Here is an 18055-nt window from a genome sequence, read left to right as displayed (position 1 = left end):
CTCCCCAGCTGGGGAGCGGACCTAGGAAGTCCCCAAGCGCGCGCGCTTTCCCCAGCAACGCGCGCGGGGTGGGGACTCCCTCCCCAGCTGGGGAGCGGACCTAGGGAGTCCCCAAGCGCGCGCGCTTTCCCCAGCAACGCGCGCGGGGTGGGGACTCCCTCCCCAGCTGGGGAGCGGACCTAGGGAGTCCCCAAGCGCGCGCGCTTTCCCCAGCAACGCGCGCGGGGTGGGGACTCCCTCCCCAGCTGGGGAGCGGACCTAGGGAGTCCCCAAGCGCGCGCGCATTCCCCAGCAACGCGCGCGCGCTGGGAAGCAGAGCTAGGGTGTCCCCAGGCTCGCGCGCACCGCCCGCCCGCCCACGCTGTTGCTGGCTCCGCTTCCCAGCTGGGAGGCGGAGGTGGGGTTTCCCGCGCGCGTGCCGCCCGCCCGCCCACGCCGTTGCTCGCGCCGATGCTGTCTTACCAGGGCAAGAGGGGGAAGACCCAGGGAAGCCTCTGCCCGGCGGGGAAACTCCACCATCTACGCATGCGTGGAAGGGCACGCATGCGCAGATGGTGGAGTTTACTTCCGGGTTGAAAACTCGCGATATGGCGTTTCGCGAAACTCGAGATCGCGAAACTCGAGGGATCACTGTATACCTTTCCACCCCATGTCCAGTCAGCGAAGCAGTGCAAGTGATGTGCCGGTGCCTGGAGGATGTTGGGGTCTGGATGGGTGTCAACAAGCTCAAACTCAACCCTGACAAGATGGAGTGGCTGTGGGTTTTGCCTCCCAAGGATAATTCCATCTGTCCATCCATTACACTGGGGGGGGGAATTATTGCCCCCCTCGGAAAGGGTCGGCAACTTGGGCATCCTCCTTGATCCACAGCTAACATTGGAACATCATCTTTTGGCTCTGGCGAGGAGGGCATTTGCCCTGGTGCACCAGTTGCGGCCCTATTTGGACAGGGAGTCATTGCTCACAGTTGCTCATGCCCTCATCACCTCGAGGTTCAACTACTGCAACTATAATGCATAAATTGTGAAGTAACTTTATTATTGCTAATTTGCTAACTTGCATGTGATGCAGAGTAGTTAATATAACATACCTTTTATATAGTTAATATAACATACCTTTTGGTGTGATATTCACAGGTTCCACAAAAATAATATTTTTTTTATCCTGTTCCCCTTTTGAAGGTTTCTCCTAACAGAAAGAATAAAATTCAGTCTTTATTATATATAGCAATTGAAAATAGTAATGTCCTGTTATTACTTTAAAAATGGGACATTCCGTGTCAAGTGGACCAGTGGTCCCCTCCTTACCATCTCAGATTTTGATGAAATTTGGCACATAGTTTCTTTATGATATAAAACTATGCTGTGCAAAAGTTTAGTTCAAAAGACTAAAAATTGGGAATTCTAGGAGACCTCAAGTAAAGGGTTGCAAAATGATGAGTTGGCAAAAATGACATTTTGGGCAAACTTCCAGAAGCTGTAAACACGGCAGTTTCAGTAGTATGGTGAAGATATTTGGAGAACCTGCACACCTTCTAAGGCTTTATAAACTGGCAAAACCCCATGTACCTAGTCCTCTTACCTTTTCCATGGTTCAGGCTCAAACTTTGCAAAAAAAATCCTGAAAAATGAATTTACAGCAATCTTCAGGCTGTTGTAGTTTCAAAGCTACTTGGCCTTTCAGGTCGATTTTTGGCAGGTGTACTAAGTAGACAGCTGCAATGAGGACTTCCAATTTGCAGCACTTTCCTTCAAGTTGTTGAAAAAATATAAGAGTTCAAAGTTGGTACTTAAGAGTTTTGGCCAAATTATGGCTATCTTTGATGCCCTGTTTGATCCTGTGGGAAAGCTTCAATCCTCTTCCATTTAGCATCATTAGAAAGAGCAGATTCTCTTCTTTAGGAATATAGTGTTTTAATTTTGGTGTCTCTTCATATAAGGATTGAAAAAAATCTTCCCAACTGTTTGCGGGCAGTCTGTGATTTCTACACTGCACCCTTGATACAAGTGCAGTAAAAGTGATTCTTTTTTCAATAAGTAGCATTTTTTTAAAAAAATAAAGAACACAAGATGTTATAAGACTGTGTTCAAAAATATTAAAAAACAGGAATGTTTGTTAGGATATGGAAGGGTGAGGCCAGGTTTCAAATAAGGATCTGAAAAAGTGGGGGGGTGTTTGTCAATATTGTTGCATGATAGAGGATATGTATGTTTTTCTGTTGTGTCGTGCGGTATACCCAAATACGGGAGAGAGCATACTGCTTTATTTTGCCTTTCAGCCCACTCCAAGGGCCATCCAGACACCCAAGCATGTTTTCCAAACTTACAAAGAACTGATAAAGAAATAAAGGGGGTTCATCCTATTCAATGGAATTAGGGCTGGAGTGCAGAAGAGCAAGTGAAAGCACATACTTAGAGAATGGAAACAATTTCGGAATTATTGGTGTTAGAGCAGTTTTATACCACAATATTTAAATTACAATTTTATGTAATCTACATCATATGCTTGGGTGCTTATTAGTATGAAAGTGAATAAGGATGCATTTGCTATTGAACAATCTGTTGCCAATTTCTTCTTTGGACTCAGCTCTGTGGCTGCTTGCATAGGTTTTGCTAGAGTGCAAAATATGGGCTTAACTGCTGTTTACATTGTTTACTAGAGGAATTATTTTTAATATTTTAATCTCTTTTCCTGTAGAATGCGTATTGATGGAGTTTGAATAATCTGCTCTCCCTGCTATCTTTTGTGAAACTAGAACAAAAAGCAAAGCATTTGTTTCAATCAGAACACAAAAAAAGTTTTTTCAAAACTGATTTCAAATTAATCCCCACAATAGTGACACAATGAAGCAGGAGCAATGACAGTGTACATGCCAGGCAGGTCTTTGTGAGAGGAAATTTTCTCTCAAGTACCACTGCACCTAAGTTATTTAAATTTTGAATTTGTAATGTTAATTATCAATTCTAGTCTGGTATCGAATTGATATCTACAGTGTACTTCTTTTAGCAGCACAAGAACTCAATCTAATTGAGTATTACTATTACTATGCTAAAAACCTTACAAGATGACAATTTCACACTTCTGTTCTGTTGCTGCTAGAAGAATTTATTTAGTTGTGCTGCACAGAAAAGTAAAAGAAACAGCTCCAGTGGAAACTCATAAAATTTAATCTGGAAGCTAGAATCTGCCAAGTTTAAGCAGGGTAGTGTTAGGACAAGTAACTAACAGGTTCTCTTCAGGAACATGTTTATGAATAAAGCTCCAAGAGGTAATTTTAGCTCAAGAATAGGTGCATATGATTAAAAACAATTATTTGGTTCTAATAGTTTCTATAATTTCTGAGAAGGTAACACTTCATCAGAGTCTTTCCTAATTTGAATACACTTTAGGTGTACAGACTTCCACTATCACACTTCTCGCAAATTCCACATTGCTGAGGAGCCTAAGAATAACTGTATTTTTCAGAGTATGACATACTGGAGTATAAGACGCACCTTAGTTTTGGGGGAGAAAAATAGGGAAAAGAATTTCCTTACCAGGTATTCATCTGGCTAGCATCCTTAGTCTGATCACCTTCAGCACATTATTTTATCTCGTGGTTAAGAGCTTAAAAAAACTTTTATTCTGACAGAATAACAATGAAAGAGCTTGCAAGCCAGTAAGACCTGGGAATATCATTAGCACCCGGAAAGAAATAGTCGGAACAAATAGAGCAATAGAGAAAACCTTGCAAAGACTTAGGGCTTGGAAAACATTCTTCTTTGCAGACAGTTACCAATGAAGGAGCTTGCAAGCTGGTAAGAGCTGGGGAAATCATTAGCACCTGGTTAGGGATGGAAAGAAACATTTGGAGCAAGTAAAATGAGGAAAAAAACCCTTCAAAGACAGGGATTGGAAAACATTCTTGGCAGAGTTAACAATGAAAGAGCTTGCAAGCGGGTAAGAGCTGGGAATATCATTAGCACCTGGGTTAAGGATGGAAAGAAACATTTGGGGCAAGTTAGATCAATATGGAAAAAACCTGCAAAGATTAAGGGTTTGGAAAACATTCTTCTAATAGAATAACAATGAAAGACTTACGAATATTAATAGCACCTGGTTAGGGATGGAAAGTAACATCTGGGGCAAGTAAAGCAATGAAATCCCTCACCCCCCTAAAGATACGGTTTGGAAAACATTCTTGGCAGAGAGTAACTATAAAAGAGCTTGCAAGCAGGTAACAGCTGGGAACATCGTTAGAGCAATGAAAAAGCCCTGCAAAGACTTACGGCTTGGAAAACATTTTTCACAGAGAGAAACTATGAAAGAGATTACAAGGTAAGAGCTAGTTAGGGCTGGGGGGGAAAGCTACATTCAGAGTATATACACCGAAAAATACACTGAGTCCATGAATTTGGAATACAAAGAATGACGAAGGCCACCTATCATGCCAAGAAGCAATCTTTAATATTACAATTGGGTGTGGACAGACAAGGACATGAGTATCATCTTATACTTATTTATATAATAAATGTTGTTATTTTGTTTTTATATAATGAATCATAGATTGGGAAAAACATATTAGAAAATAAAACCCTGTGCTTTGGTCATAAGATGTCAGGAAACATATAAGAAAGTAATATGTCTTGATGGTTTAATATACAGGGAATCATATAAATAAAGGTGAAAGCTCTATTACTCTATCTATAAATTTAATTACTACACAGAAGCAAAAGCCCCTTTCGATACCATTTTTGTCCCAAAACCAGAGCTTTTAGTTTTCCTTTACACATACATCATTGAACGTTCCATAATCCACAACAGAATAAGGTACAGCATTAGTCTTCTTTCATTTCATTTTTATGATAACTAGTATTAAATGTGTCGTTAGTTTCAGAAACGTTGAAATTTATTTTGGCCACATAATACAAAGAAACACCAATATTTAAGGGAATTTTGCATACATACCTTGCTTCTGCAATATATTTCTGTCCTATAATAAAATGTTGAACAAATATTTGTAATTATTATAATTTGTTAGTTGATTTGCACAATCCTTTCTAATATATGTTTGACTTAAAATGACACTGTATATAGATAAACATTGTTTCACAGTAAAGGTGCATTTTGCATATTATCTAATTAAAAATTCCCAGCGTGATAAGTGAACTTAGTATATAAAGAATAAAGTTCTTCATTTACAGCGCAATGGTGTTTATCTGTTAATTTTCTATTCAAATTTGTTCGTTTTACAAAGCATTAAAAATATAGAGGTGCATTAACTATTGGCATACGTCTAAAATCTAGTACAATTTATTTTTGCCTAATTCTGCAGTTCCATGCTGTCCTCATATACCTTGAGTAGACAGTATATATTCCTAAGATATGAGTAGCTTTTTATATATGTACTTTCAGAAAATATTCAGACCTCCTTCACTTTTATCAATTTTGTTCAATTCTGGAGACCTCACCTACAAAAAGATATTAATAAAATTGAATAGGTCCAAAGACGGGCTACAAAAATGGTGGAAGGTCTTAAGCATAAAACTTATCAGCTAAGATTTAAAGAACTCAATTTGTATAGTCTTGAGGACAGAAGGGAAAAGGGGACATAATCAAAACTTTTAAATATGTTAAAGGGTTAAATAAATTTCAGGAGGGAAGTGTTTTTAATAGGAAAGTGAACACAAGGGCAAGGGGGCACAATCTGAAGTTAGTTGGGGAAAGATCAGAAGCAACGTGAGAAAATATTATTTTACTGAAAGAGTAGTAGATGCTTGGAACAAACTTCCAGCAGACGTGGTTGGTAAATGCACAGTAACTGAATTTAAACATGCCTGGGATAAACATACTGTATATCCATCCTAAGATAAAATACAGAAAATAGTATAAGGGCAGGCTAGATGGACCATCAGGTCTTTTTCTGCCATCAGTCTTCTATGTTTCTATATATGAAAAAAGATACTTGAATAGTAGAGTTAATAGGAAGGATGTCATTGTGTTAGACAAATACTATAAAAAGGGCATTTGAAGTATTAAGCATAATACTGTATGGTTCTAGTTATAGGTAATCTTCGACTAACCACCACAACTGAGCACAAAATTTATTTTGCTTAATGAGACATTTGTTAAGTACATTTTGCTCCATTATATGACCTTTCTTGCCACAGTTAAGGGGATAACTGCAGTTTTAGTTAGCAACACAGTTGTTCAGTGAATGTGTTTTCCCCCACTGACTTTAGTTGTCAGGTCTCAAAAGGTGATCTAAGGATTTCAGGACACTGCAATCAACATAAATAAGAGTCAGTTGCCAAGCGTCTGAATTCTGATCACGTGACCACGGGGATGCTGCAATGGTTCTAAGTGTGAAAAATGGTCATGTCAGTTTTTCACTGACGTAACTTTGAATGGCCACTAAATGAACTGTTGTTAGTCAGTGTGTCCTAGTTACAATGTGCCTGGTATAAGTGGGAAAAGAAACTAAATTATTTCCAAAAACCTATTCCCATTTATGGATTATAAGCAAATTGAACATTTTACACATTATAAGCTTCCAAACATGGGATGGTATTTATTCTTTAAGGCAGGGATAGGCAAAGTTGGCTCTTCTATGACTTGTGGACTTCAACTCCCAGAATTCCTGAGTCAATCACGCTACTTCAGGAATTCTGGGAGTTGAAGTCCACGTGTCATAGAAGAGCCAACTTTACCTACCCCTGTTTAAAGGGTTCTTTTAAAGCCACAATCCAGTTTAGCGCCTCATGCCATCAAGAGATCATAAAGTCCCCTTCCCACAAAGTGAAGAAGCGTTGAGTGAAACCTCAGGAGCAGATGTTTCTGCTACCCAGCGCCCTATGACATCCACAGAGTCTGCCACGTGGACATGTTTTGGACCGGTGATGGGCCTCACTGGGGGAAATCCCATCCTCAGAAACCTGTTGAAGGGAGAGTGGGTGGCCCAAGGAACCAAAGAGAGATGAAGAGGAGAGCTGGTGTTTGCATGAAGACCAGGCAGGAATCAAGGCCAGGCCTGCTCCTTCTCACCTGGCAGCTCTCTCCGTGGTGTTCCGTCGCAGCCCCAGGAATTTCCTCAGTGTCTTCATCGTTCTGACGATGGATACAAACAAGTAAAAAATTAACACCATGTAAACAAAATCAGTATATCAAGATATAAGTAAATCCCCAAAACACCTAGAATAAAAAATTGTCCCATTTTACAAATAAACTTTGTATTTGTTTTTAAATGAAAGTCTTTCTCTGTAATTCCTTCAAACAAAGTTCTCCAATATTTTAAGTATTCTCTTGTAATCCAGTAAAAGGTCATTATTCCAATTGTTCACTGGAATTGTCATTTTTATTTCCTTAAGTTATAAAATTTGTAGAATTTTCTTTTTTAATCTCATGGAGAATTCTTATTCAGAGTTCTCCGCCTCACTGTCCTCCTCTCTATAAGGTCTGTCCTCTTCTAAAGACTCTGGCCTTGAATGAGGAGATGGAACTGACCACAGGTCTCTAGACCTTTTATTAGTGGCTACTTGAGACCCATATTGTGGTGGAATATATTGCTGTGGGGCATACTGCTGTGTGGAATATTGCTGTGTCCCCTCCATTATGCCTTGCGAATATGCACTAGTTATTAAATCTTGAAGTGCTGGAGGCATACTTTGCCATGTATCTTGGGCTCCACGCAAACCAGCAGCTGCAGGGGTAAATGTAGCTGCTGGTGAATGTCCATATTGTGGTAGTTGTCCCATCTGTATATTAGAAGAGTAATTGGGCCATGTTTGTGCCTGTTTTAGAATATCCTGTGGCTCTGACCTTGTCACAGGTGTTGATCTAACAGCTCTCTCTGGGGACCAATCTTTCTCATTAGCTGAGCCTGCTACCCCTTCACTGTTCATGGGGGAGGCTGGTGAAAGAAATGATCCTGCAATTGAGGCTGGAGGCAAAAGCTGTTTCTGTGCCTCTAATTGTTTTTCTAAGGCTCTAATCTTTTTTTCTGCCTCCTTCAATGAAGCCATTTGTGATGGCTTTGCCTTTCCTTTGTCTGAATGAATTTTCCCCTTGGGGATATCAGGCTTAGAGGATGATGATCCCTCTGTTATAGGCATTATAGGTTCTGCCATGTTGTTTTATCTTAAAACTTGTTTTATCTTAAAACTCACGCTTGGAGAATAGTTGAATAACTCTCTGTCTAACAGCCGATCTTTTTCCTCAGAAACGGCTAACTGACATGCAGGCAATCACGCGCGTGCTTGTTGCCTATGCAGATCGAGTATTCGAGTCACCAAAATGGCACCCGACGCGGTTACCATGGTAACCGGGTGAATGCCGAGAGCATGCCCTTTTGCCTTCAAAATGGCGTCCCGTCGCCTAGGCAACCTTCGAGTGGCTATGTCTCCGATCTGCTATCTCCAGCTGTCTTTGTCCTTTTCTTTCCCAATGATTTCCACTTTAAATCGCTCTTGAAACGACTGTTTGATCGAAATCTTGATGACGGTGTGTACAACGGAGGAGCGCACCCCTCCGATGCCAACCGTGATGGTCATAACCGAGCGTGACCACGGAGGTACACAACCCGGTGGCTTTCTCCCGCCCTCAACTTATTTTGGGGAATTGAGATATTCCCTTTCCCTTAGGCCTATACAATTTATGCATGGTATGTTTGTGTGTATGTTTGGTTTTTTTAAATAAGGGTCTTTTAATTATTTTAAATATTAGATTTGATATATGTTGTTTCATTATTGTTGTTAGCCGCCCCGAGTGTACGGAGAGGGGCGGCATACAAATCTAATAAATAAACAAACAAACAAACAAACAAACAAATATCTGGTTTCTCTCTTAGTTCTTAGTCCATAAGCATCTCCAGCTTTTTCCTTATTTGTTATTGAACTATGGCTCTTTATTCACGATGAGAAAACATCTTTATTTTATGAAATATATATATTTGAATGTTGTATTCCAGTTGCTAAACCAAACTATACGAATTTGGACACCTATCCTTCACTTGTCTACCTAGCATTTTACCCCGATAGGTACCTAGTTACCTAGGTAACTTTTTCTATAACATTCATCATAGCAGATCATGTACTATCTTTCTTCCAGGATAGGCACATCTTAAAAAGAATTTCTATTCTCCCCTTCCTTTTTAGCTGAATATTCTGCTAGGGTACCCAAATCAATTTGTTCTTTTATTTTATTATCTGTGAAACTTGCAGTCGGTGATTGGGACTGAAGATATGAAAGTTTGTGGATAGCTGATTAACCAACAGTGGTAAAGTAACAAGTGGTTAAGAAATCTGCTACAAGATAGCAAAGCCACCAATGCCTTGGGGAAAATATCTGCAAGAAAACAATTAAAAGGAGCACCAAGATCCCTACGGTTCATCCTTGAGCTATTTTTTTCTATTGAAACTTGGTGGAATTAGTTTCTAAATTTCATTGCTGATATTGAGAAAAGTTGATACACTTCTCCCTGTCTGCAATATACACTTTCCAGATGAGCATATATTTTGGAGTATGCAGTCTTTATTTCGGGGGTAGTGTGCAAAAATATCGAAAGCCTGTTCAAGAATTTACTGACTATTGCCGAGCAACAAAAGAAGACCTCAAGGAGCTCAATGTTTAGAATGTGGACCACTGAAGCCAGATCCCTGTGTAAGCTTTGCAGGATTCAAGGCACCCACACCTCTCCCACTTAACATTCCATTATATTTGTCACTTTTATTTTGTGACTGCAACCTGCCTCTCCAGGGCAGCCCAAAGCATTCACAATTCATTCGCAACATCTCACATGTCTATTGGCCAAAATTCTAGGTCTGTGATGGCAAACCGTTTTTCCCAGGGGTGCCAAAAGTGTGTGCTTGCAAACTATTGCACAGGTGCGAGTGCCCACACCCTTAATCCAATACCTGGGGAGGGTAAAAATGGCCTCCCCCTCCCTCCCTGGAGACCCTTTGGAGGCTACAAATGGCCTGTTTCCCAACTTCTGGTGGGCTCAGTAGGCCCATTTCCCAACTTTTGGTGGGTCCGGTAGACCTGTTTTTCACCCTCCCCAGGCTCTAGAACAGTTTTTCCCAACCTTTTTTTGCCCATGCCCCACCTAAGCATCTCTAAAATCCTGATGCCCCCCCATCCCATGACATATAATTCTTACTATTCAAAAAGTGAACACCTACTCATGTGGAAAGAAGCCTAAAAAGGCCATTAACTTGGTTTAAACAAGGTTTCAATTGCTCCTGTTAAAAATCAAATTGCTAGACTCTAATAGCCTCAAGCCTGATGGCGTAAATGAGTCTTTAGACTCTTACAGAAGGCGAGAAGGGTGGGGGCAGTATGAATCTCTGGGGAGACCTGATTCCAGTGGGCCGGGCCCCCCACAGAGAAGGCTCTTCCTCTAGGTCCCTTTGTGTATGTTGCCTTTCAAACGTTCCTGATGTATTTGCTTTGGGCCCTGTTCCACTGCCCACCACAGAATCCAGCTGTTTACCCAAAGGTGGAGGGGAGCAAGAGGGGAGACTTTCAATAACCTTCACACAAAAATTCGCAAATTTATATGGACAAAAAAAAAAGGCCAGAATAAAACTCAAAAACCTACAAGACCATAGAGCCTCAGCTCTAAGCTGGCTCTCTACACTCTTCTTACTACTCTCTTTTGTTCTATTTTCTATCCTTCCTCCTCTCGTATCTCTTCCCCTTCTTCCCCAATCCCCCTCCCCTTCTTCTTTTCTCCTTCCCCACTTACGTGTACTATAAGTAAATTATAATTGCTAGAATGTACATTATATATATTCCCTTTACTTTTCTGTTCCCTGTTTTTAATGTATATATTCAATAAACATATTATATTTTTAAAAAGAATCCAGCTGTTTACCCAATGGTGGTGGGGAGCAAGAGGGGAGACTGAGTTTACCAACTGGGGTGATTCAGGTCTTTCTATAAAGAGCCTTTTGTCAAGGTTGCACAGCCCTAGACTGACATCGGGAAGAGAAGAAACTTTTCCCGTTTATGGATCAAGATGGATTTAAAAAGCTGTCCAAAACAGTACTGTTAATGTACACAGGATAAGTATGTTGTTTGAAGGGGCATCTTGGTGCTCTACTCCAATGAGGAATGTGTCAGATCACCTAGAACCGTGATGCTGAACCTATGGCATGCGTGCCACAGGTGGAGCCAGACGGAGAGCACGCAAAGCGTTGCCCTATGTCAGCATCAGTGCGTGAACTGGCCAGCTGATTTTTGGCAATTGGGAATATTTATTTATTTGTTTGTTTATTTATTCAATTTTTATGCCGCCCTTCTCCTTAGACTCAGGGCGGCTCACAACATGTTAGCAATAGCACTTTTTAACAGAGCCAGCATATTGCCCCCACAATCCGGGTCCTCATTTTACCCACCTTGGAAGGGTGGAAGGCTGAGTCAACCTTGAGTGGGTGATGAGATATGAACCGCTGACCTACAGATCTACAGTCAGCTTCAATGGCCTGCAGTACAGCACTCTACCTGCTGCACCACCCTGGCTCTCTCTCTCCATGCCGCAGGAGCACATTTTAAAACACTGCCACAGCAGCCAAGAGGAGCATCCCAGTCCCGCGGGGGGTGCACGTAGCAACCTCTCGCTTACTCTCTCTCTCCTGGCAAAAGAGTGCCCGCTGCAGAAGGACCAGCTCCTGCCCACTTTGCCTCTGTCTCCTTCGCTCGGCTCCCCCCCCCCCCCCGGCGCTTTAAAATGGGGGCAGTAAGCAGCTTTTTCTGTGGCTTCCCAGCTCAGCTCCGGGATCTTTGTGGGCTGGGAAGCGTCAGGGCAGGAACCTATGGAGCTGTGCCGGCCCCCGGGATAGTGGGGGCTGGGGGGGGGGAGGGAGAGAAAGAGAAAAGGAAAGAAGACTGGAAAGAAGCGAAGCGGCTGGCTGCAGAGCTGCCAGCTTTGGGAAACGATCCAATCTTCTTTCTCTTTCTTCTTGACAGCAGGAGAAGGAAGAAGTGGCTCTGGCCAGCACTGAGAGACTGCCTGGCACACCTATCCACTGGCTCTTCAGGCAGGGGCACTTTTCCCTCCCCCCCACGGCCCCCATCATCCCAGAGGTTGGTGCAGCTCCACAGATTCTCGCTTTCCAGCCCACAAAGGTCCAGGATGTGATTTGAGCATTGGGACATTTTTTCACCTACCAGGCTTCAGAATGGGTGTGCATTTGCATGGGGGACAGCCGTGTGTGTGTGTGTGCATGCCTGGGGGAGGGATGGGGTGTGGGTACTACCCCACCCACCCCCTTTTTGGCATGCAAATCAAAAAAGATTTGCCATCACTGAACTAGGCTATTTGCCCCAAAGAATCAGAGCTTCACCCACCAGAAGCTGCTCATTCAGAGGGATCAATAAAGGACAAAGCATTACAGAAACCATGACTCTGTGTTTGTGATTTCTACACTATGCGCTAACGGTAAACATTTTACACACATTCAAGTTGAAATCAGAATAGTATTGTCTCTGAAAACCATGCAGAAATAAAGGATTCCACAATGTATCCTATTCAATTCATCCATTAGTTTCTTCTGTAATCCTAGAGATTAGATTGCAGCAATCACTAAAGATTACATTGATGGTCCAAAATGAATGTTGGTGGCTGCAAACTTCCCAGGGCATATTTGCCAGTGCCTTTGGAGAAGTGATTCTTGGCCATGAATTGCATATGTAACTATTATTTCAACAGTAGTAACTGTGAGAGGGATCTAGTGGACAACCATTTAAATAGGAGCCAGCAGTGTGCAGCAGCTGCCAAAAAAGCCAACACAGTTCTAGGCTCCATTAACAGAGGGATGGAATCAAGATTACATGAAGTGTCAATACCACTTTATAAGGCCTTGGTAAGGCCACACTTGGAATATTGCCACAATGCAAAAAGAATATCGAGGCTGTAGAAAAAGTGCCAAGAAGAGTGACATAAATGATTAGGGGACTGGAGGCTAAAACATATGAAGAACGGTTTCAGGAACTGGGCATGGCTAGTTTCATGAAAAGAAAGACCAGGGGAGACTTGATAGCAGTGTTCCAGTATCTCAGGGGTTGCCATAAAGAAGAGGGAGCCAATCTATTCCATAAAGCACCTGAGGGTAGGACAAGAAGCAATGGGTGGAAACTAAACAAGGAGAGAAACAACTTAGAACTAAGGAGAAATTTCGAGTCAGAACAATTAATCAGGGGAACAGTCTGCCTCCAGAAGTTGTGAATGCCCCAACACTGGGAGTTTTTTAGCAGATGTTGGGCAACCATCTCTCTGAAGCCACGCAAGGTTTTGTGCCTAGGCAGTGGGTTGGATTGGAAGACTTCCAACGTGCCTTCCCACTCTGCTGTTGTTGTTGTTATTATTATTATTATTATTATTATTATTATTATTATTATTATTATTAAATAGTCCCGTTGATGACTTCTAATGGAAATCTATATAGCCTGTAATACCAGTTTTGTTCCACTGAGCGCCCTTCAACTCGATGAAGCAGACGGCAAACCTCCTTCACAATAACCGAATCTGCATTCAACTGAAAAATGGGCCACGCCCACTGAATATGGAACATCACTTCTAAACGTCACCAGGGAAGACGGACTCGCGCGGTTCCCCCCCTCCCGCGTACAATCGCGAGAAAGTGCGAGACTATACGATCACCATAGAGTCGCTTGATTTCCAAGCCTCTCTTGTTCTCTATACCTGTAACTCTGAAGGGATGTCGTTTTTTAAATGAACCCCGCATTAGATGAACATTCTAAGGCCGTCATTCTTTTCAAATTTGAAGAAAGGTGTATTAAACATAGAGGTCTGTCCCCAGCCGTATTCTTTGGGCGGGAAAACCCAACTTCTCATAAGAAAAATGGACCCGGAAGATACCTTTCATATCCAAGATGTGACTACTCTACCCTTTTCTACATCTTAAGAACTGATAGACCGCACGCTCGGCAGAACTTTGGAGTCTCTCGCGCGTGGGTCCTCGTGTGTCCATGAAATTATGGACATAAATTGTTCATAAGAGTAGTTACGAATTCATAATAATATCAATTTATAAAAGTGGTTTTATTTTTAAAATAAATATTCATAAAATAAATATTATATACATAGTTCGCTTTCATAAAAAGTAATTTATTTATGAATCTTTTATGACTAGACAGTCACTTGCAGCAAGAGTGAGCGCATCTTCGCAACATCGGCGGTCAAAATCTTAGACGGCTTTATGACACACGCGAAGTTCAACTCCCAGAATTCCCGAGGACACATCCACCTCACCCCCACTCCCGAGACCTCTGTGCAGGCGTAGTAGATGATGCTAAGGGCTTCCCTGCGCGCGAGGGGAACGCAGTATGAGGTCATTTCTCTATGCGGGCGATGCGGTTTACGTCACCATCAGAAAAGATGGTGCTGGCCTGACGGAGACGTTTCTTGCTGTGGCGGCGGCGGCGGTGGCGCCGACCGAGCTCAGACGAATATGCGATCTTGGGAGGTAAGCCCAAAAGAAAGACGGGCTGATTTCCCTCCTCTTTCTCCTCCTGGCGTTACTAGGAAAGAAGCCCAGTAGCCCCATACGGTTCTTTTGTCTTTCAGGCAGAGGAGAGGCAGCCTGAAAGAGACCCTGGCTGAACGCACAGCCGAGAAGGAATTTATCTAAGTATCGGAGGGGAGGGGGGGTTGTTTTCCGTGGCTGATATGTCACAAAGGGGCGGGGCTGGCTGTTCTCGGCATTACTCCCCCCCGCTGCCTTTAAAAACGGGTTTTCTTTTTAAAAAACCCTTTAAATGCAGAAAAAGTGGACTGGATGAAGCTTTGCAGCGTCTAAGGAGAGTCTTAGTCCTCCAGGTTGTGGTGAAGGTTTTTTTTTTTTTTTCAAGAGACAACTAGACGTTTTTCCTTGAAGACGTTTCGTTTCACATCTAAGATGTGACAGGAGAGTGAGGAATGGAAGGATTTTTATTTCTTGCAGACAGCTGGTCGTTTGCATCCTTTTAGAGCAGGGGTCTCCAACATTGGGAACGTTAAGACTTGTGTACTTCAACTCCCAGTGTTCCACACCCAGCTTTGCCACTATCTTGTCAGAAGCTTTGTGTCTGAGGAGCTCTGGGAATTGAAGTCTTTGCTAGCTGAGGAACTCTGGGAGTTGAAGAATAGAATAAAATAGAATTTTATTGGCCAAGTGTGATTGGACACACAAGGAATTTGTCTTGGTGCATATGCTCTCAGCATACATAAAAGAAAAATATACATTTGTCAAGGATCATGTGGTACAACACTTAATGATTGTCATAGGGGTCAAATAAGCAATGAAGAAACAATATTAATAAAAATCTTAGGATACAAGCAACAAGTTACAGTTATACAGTCCTAAGTGGGAGGAAAAGGATGATAGGAATGATGAGAATGATGATGATGAGTTGTATAATTTGCAGTAGAATATTAAAACTGCCCAAGGGAGTGGACAGACAAGATAATCTCTGAGCTACACAAATGTTTGGCTCAGAAGAGGATGATTAGAGCCTTACATCCTTAATGGAGTTTTCACAGAGTTGTTGTGGCAAAACAATGACAAGAGATCTTGCCTTCTAGAGTCTAACCCAGGATACTCCAACAATACATGTTAAGTGTAACTAAACTTTTAGGAAAAGATAAACATACAGTATTTTATTATAGGTCTTAGATTCAATCCAATTTAAATTAACATTTAAATTTAACCCAAGCCTCCGAAACTGTAACCAGAAATAGCAGGAAGAAGCCTCTGGGGCCTCTCTAGGAATCTCCTTGGAGGAAACATGGTCAGAAAAGGAGGGGAGGAGCGTCCATGGGCCCTCTCGAGCATTCTCCTGGGAGGAAACAGGGCCTCCACCCTTCCTGTGGTTTCCCCAATCGCACACATTATTTGCTTTTACATTGATTCGTATGGGAAAAATTGCTTCTTCTTACAAACCTTTCTACTTAAGAACCTGGTGACGGAACGAATTACGTTCATAAGTAGAGATACCACTGTATTAGAAATGAGGGGTCAGAACTATATTTTTTATTCCCTAATCCTCTTCTAGCCTTAAGAGCCTCTGTCATGCTCCCATTGGAACCCGGTTCAGAGGAGTTGGAACCAGGACCATCCAAGAGGGATGGCATGTCTCACTTGGCATGTTTGGAGAGACCAGGCACTGATGACAATGCTGTCCCAGGTCCCTCAACCACTGGGGGAGGTGGCTGACCAACCAGGTGGGGTTCAGGCCACTGTGTTAAAATAAAGGCAGCACCTTTCACACCACTATCATTGAGACACTATTGAAAAGTGTTCAATCTTCCATTTATGTCCCATTACATTAATTCTACAATGTTACCTTAGCTGTCGTCCTAGTTTTCAGAATAGAAAGCTGATTGTTAGAAGAATTAAAGTTGGAGGAGTGGACAAAACACACACTCGGTAGTACTGTAAGTAATTTCTCAGTCCACTTGTGAATGCCTAACAACAGCAAAAAGAAAGTTTTTAAAAAAAGCATATCTCATAGTTTATTAAACTGGAAAATCGAGATAGGATGTGTCATACACTACAGCTTAAGACACCAACCTTTTGAAACATAAAACCATTCTTCAGTAATGTCACATATTCTCTGCATCAACAATTCAAATTGTATATCATGTTAAGTTATGGCTTACTTAATCACAGTTGATAATCGAGACACAATTGAACTACCGCCAATTGTTACAGGATAAACCATGAGGCCTACATTACGCTGAGTCAAAACCATATAATGACAGCTAGCAAAACTTGGTTTAATTTATATAAGGCCCAACTATATCGTCAGGCATGGGGGAATTGAGTTTTATATATGGTATGCTTGTGTTGTATGGTTTTTTAAATGACGGGTTTTTAGATGCTTTCTTTTAATTATTAGATTTGTTATACTGTACATAGTTTTTATTATTGTTGTGAACCGCCCCGAATCTACGGAGAGGGGCGGCATATAAATCTAATAAATTATTATTATTAATTCCCGAACTGCCAATTTCCCCAAGAATTCCCTGATTTCCGTTTTTCCAGGTTTGCTGGACAACCTGCTATATTCTATGGAGGCAGTTTAAATAACCATGAGAAGGCGCCATTACCTCCCCTCTCAAATAAATAAAGGAATAATGATAAAAAGCTCCCCCTCCATCCCGGTCGAAGAAAAGCCAACCTACCGGTGGGGCATGAAACAAACGGCAGGATAGGGGCGGAGCTACCATAGGAGGGAGGAGTCGGGCAGGCGCAGAAGGACAGAAGCGGAGGCACGTAATAGGCGGGCTGGCCGGGAGCAATGATCTCACTCTTGACAGCTAGGGAAGACTCTGACGAGCTGGAGCGTGAAGGGCGAAGAGAGGCAATTGGCTGTCTGGGAGGTGGCGCGTGGAGCTGATGGGTTTGTGGTACAAAGGTGCACGCGCGCCTGAAGTACAATTCTCACTGTCCGTATGGGACGCTAACCTGTACAAGAGGTCTCCCAACTCCAGCAAAGCTGGCTTGAGGAATTTGGGGAGTTGAAGTCCACAAGGGAGACATGATAGCACAGGGGGAGGCAAAGTTGGCTCTTCTATGACATGTGGACTTCAACTCCCAGAATTCCTGAGCCAATCATGCTAGCCCAGGAATTCTGGGAGTTGAAGTCCACATGTTATAGAAGAGGCTTGCTTAAACTTTGATAGCAGTGTTCCAATATCTCAGGGGTTGCCACAAAGAAGGAGTCAAACTATTCTCCAAAGCACCTGAGAGTAGAACAAGAAGCAATGGGTGGAAATTAAAGAAGGAGAGAAGTAACTTAGAACTAAGGAGAAATTTCCTAACAGTTAGAACAATTAATCAGTGGATCAACTGGCCTCCAGAAGTTGTAAAGGCTCCAACACTGGAAGTTTTAAAGAAGATGTTGGATAACAATTTGTCTGAGACCTCCAAAGTCCTTTCCCACTCTTAGTTTATTCACAAAAAAAGTAATAAACAGCAAAAGAGATTTTATATCACAATATCATGTCAAACACTTCATTATGTCAATACAACACAGCAAACGAGATCACTATGGATTTTGTATTTCATCACCA

The 18055-nt window shown here is 42.1% G+C and overlaps 2 protein-coding genes across 2 annotated transcripts in view; both read right to left on the bottom strand.

Moving 5' to 3' along the window:
• LOC139168956 (polyamine deacetylase HDAC10-like) overlaps positions 1–6904 on the bottom strand; it is a 24402-nt gene extending 17498 nt beyond the window's left edge. The window contains exon 1 of the mRNA XM_070754734.1: positions 6824–6904. Within this exon, the coding sequence (XP_070610835.1) occupies positions 6824–6904 (81 nt within the window). The remainder of the gene's footprint in view (positions 1–6823) is intronic.
• The window catches only part of LOC139169361 (polyamine deacetylase HDAC10-like), a 59252-nt gene continuing 42359 nt past the window's right edge, over positions 1163–18055 (bottom strand). The window contains exons 21-23 of the transcript XR_011559454.1: positions 7024–7086; positions 4948–4972; positions 1163–1188 (exon numbers count right to left, since the gene is read on the bottom strand). The gene's annotated coding sequence lies outside the window, so the exon portion shown is untranslated. The remainder of the gene's footprint in view (positions 1189–4947; positions 4973–7023; positions 7087–18055) is intronic.

This window comes from Erythrolamprus reginae, chromosome 6, assembly GCF_031021105.1.
Source record: "Erythrolamprus reginae isolate rEryReg1 chromosome 6, rEryReg1.hap1, whole genome shotgun sequence".
NCBI classification, from domain to species: Eukaryota; Metazoa; Chordata; class Lepidosauria; order Squamata; family Dipsadidae; genus Erythrolamprus; species Erythrolamprus reginae.
The sequence above is the reverse complement of the archived record's forward strand: the minus strand, read 5'-3'. Positions and strand labels throughout refer to the sequence as shown.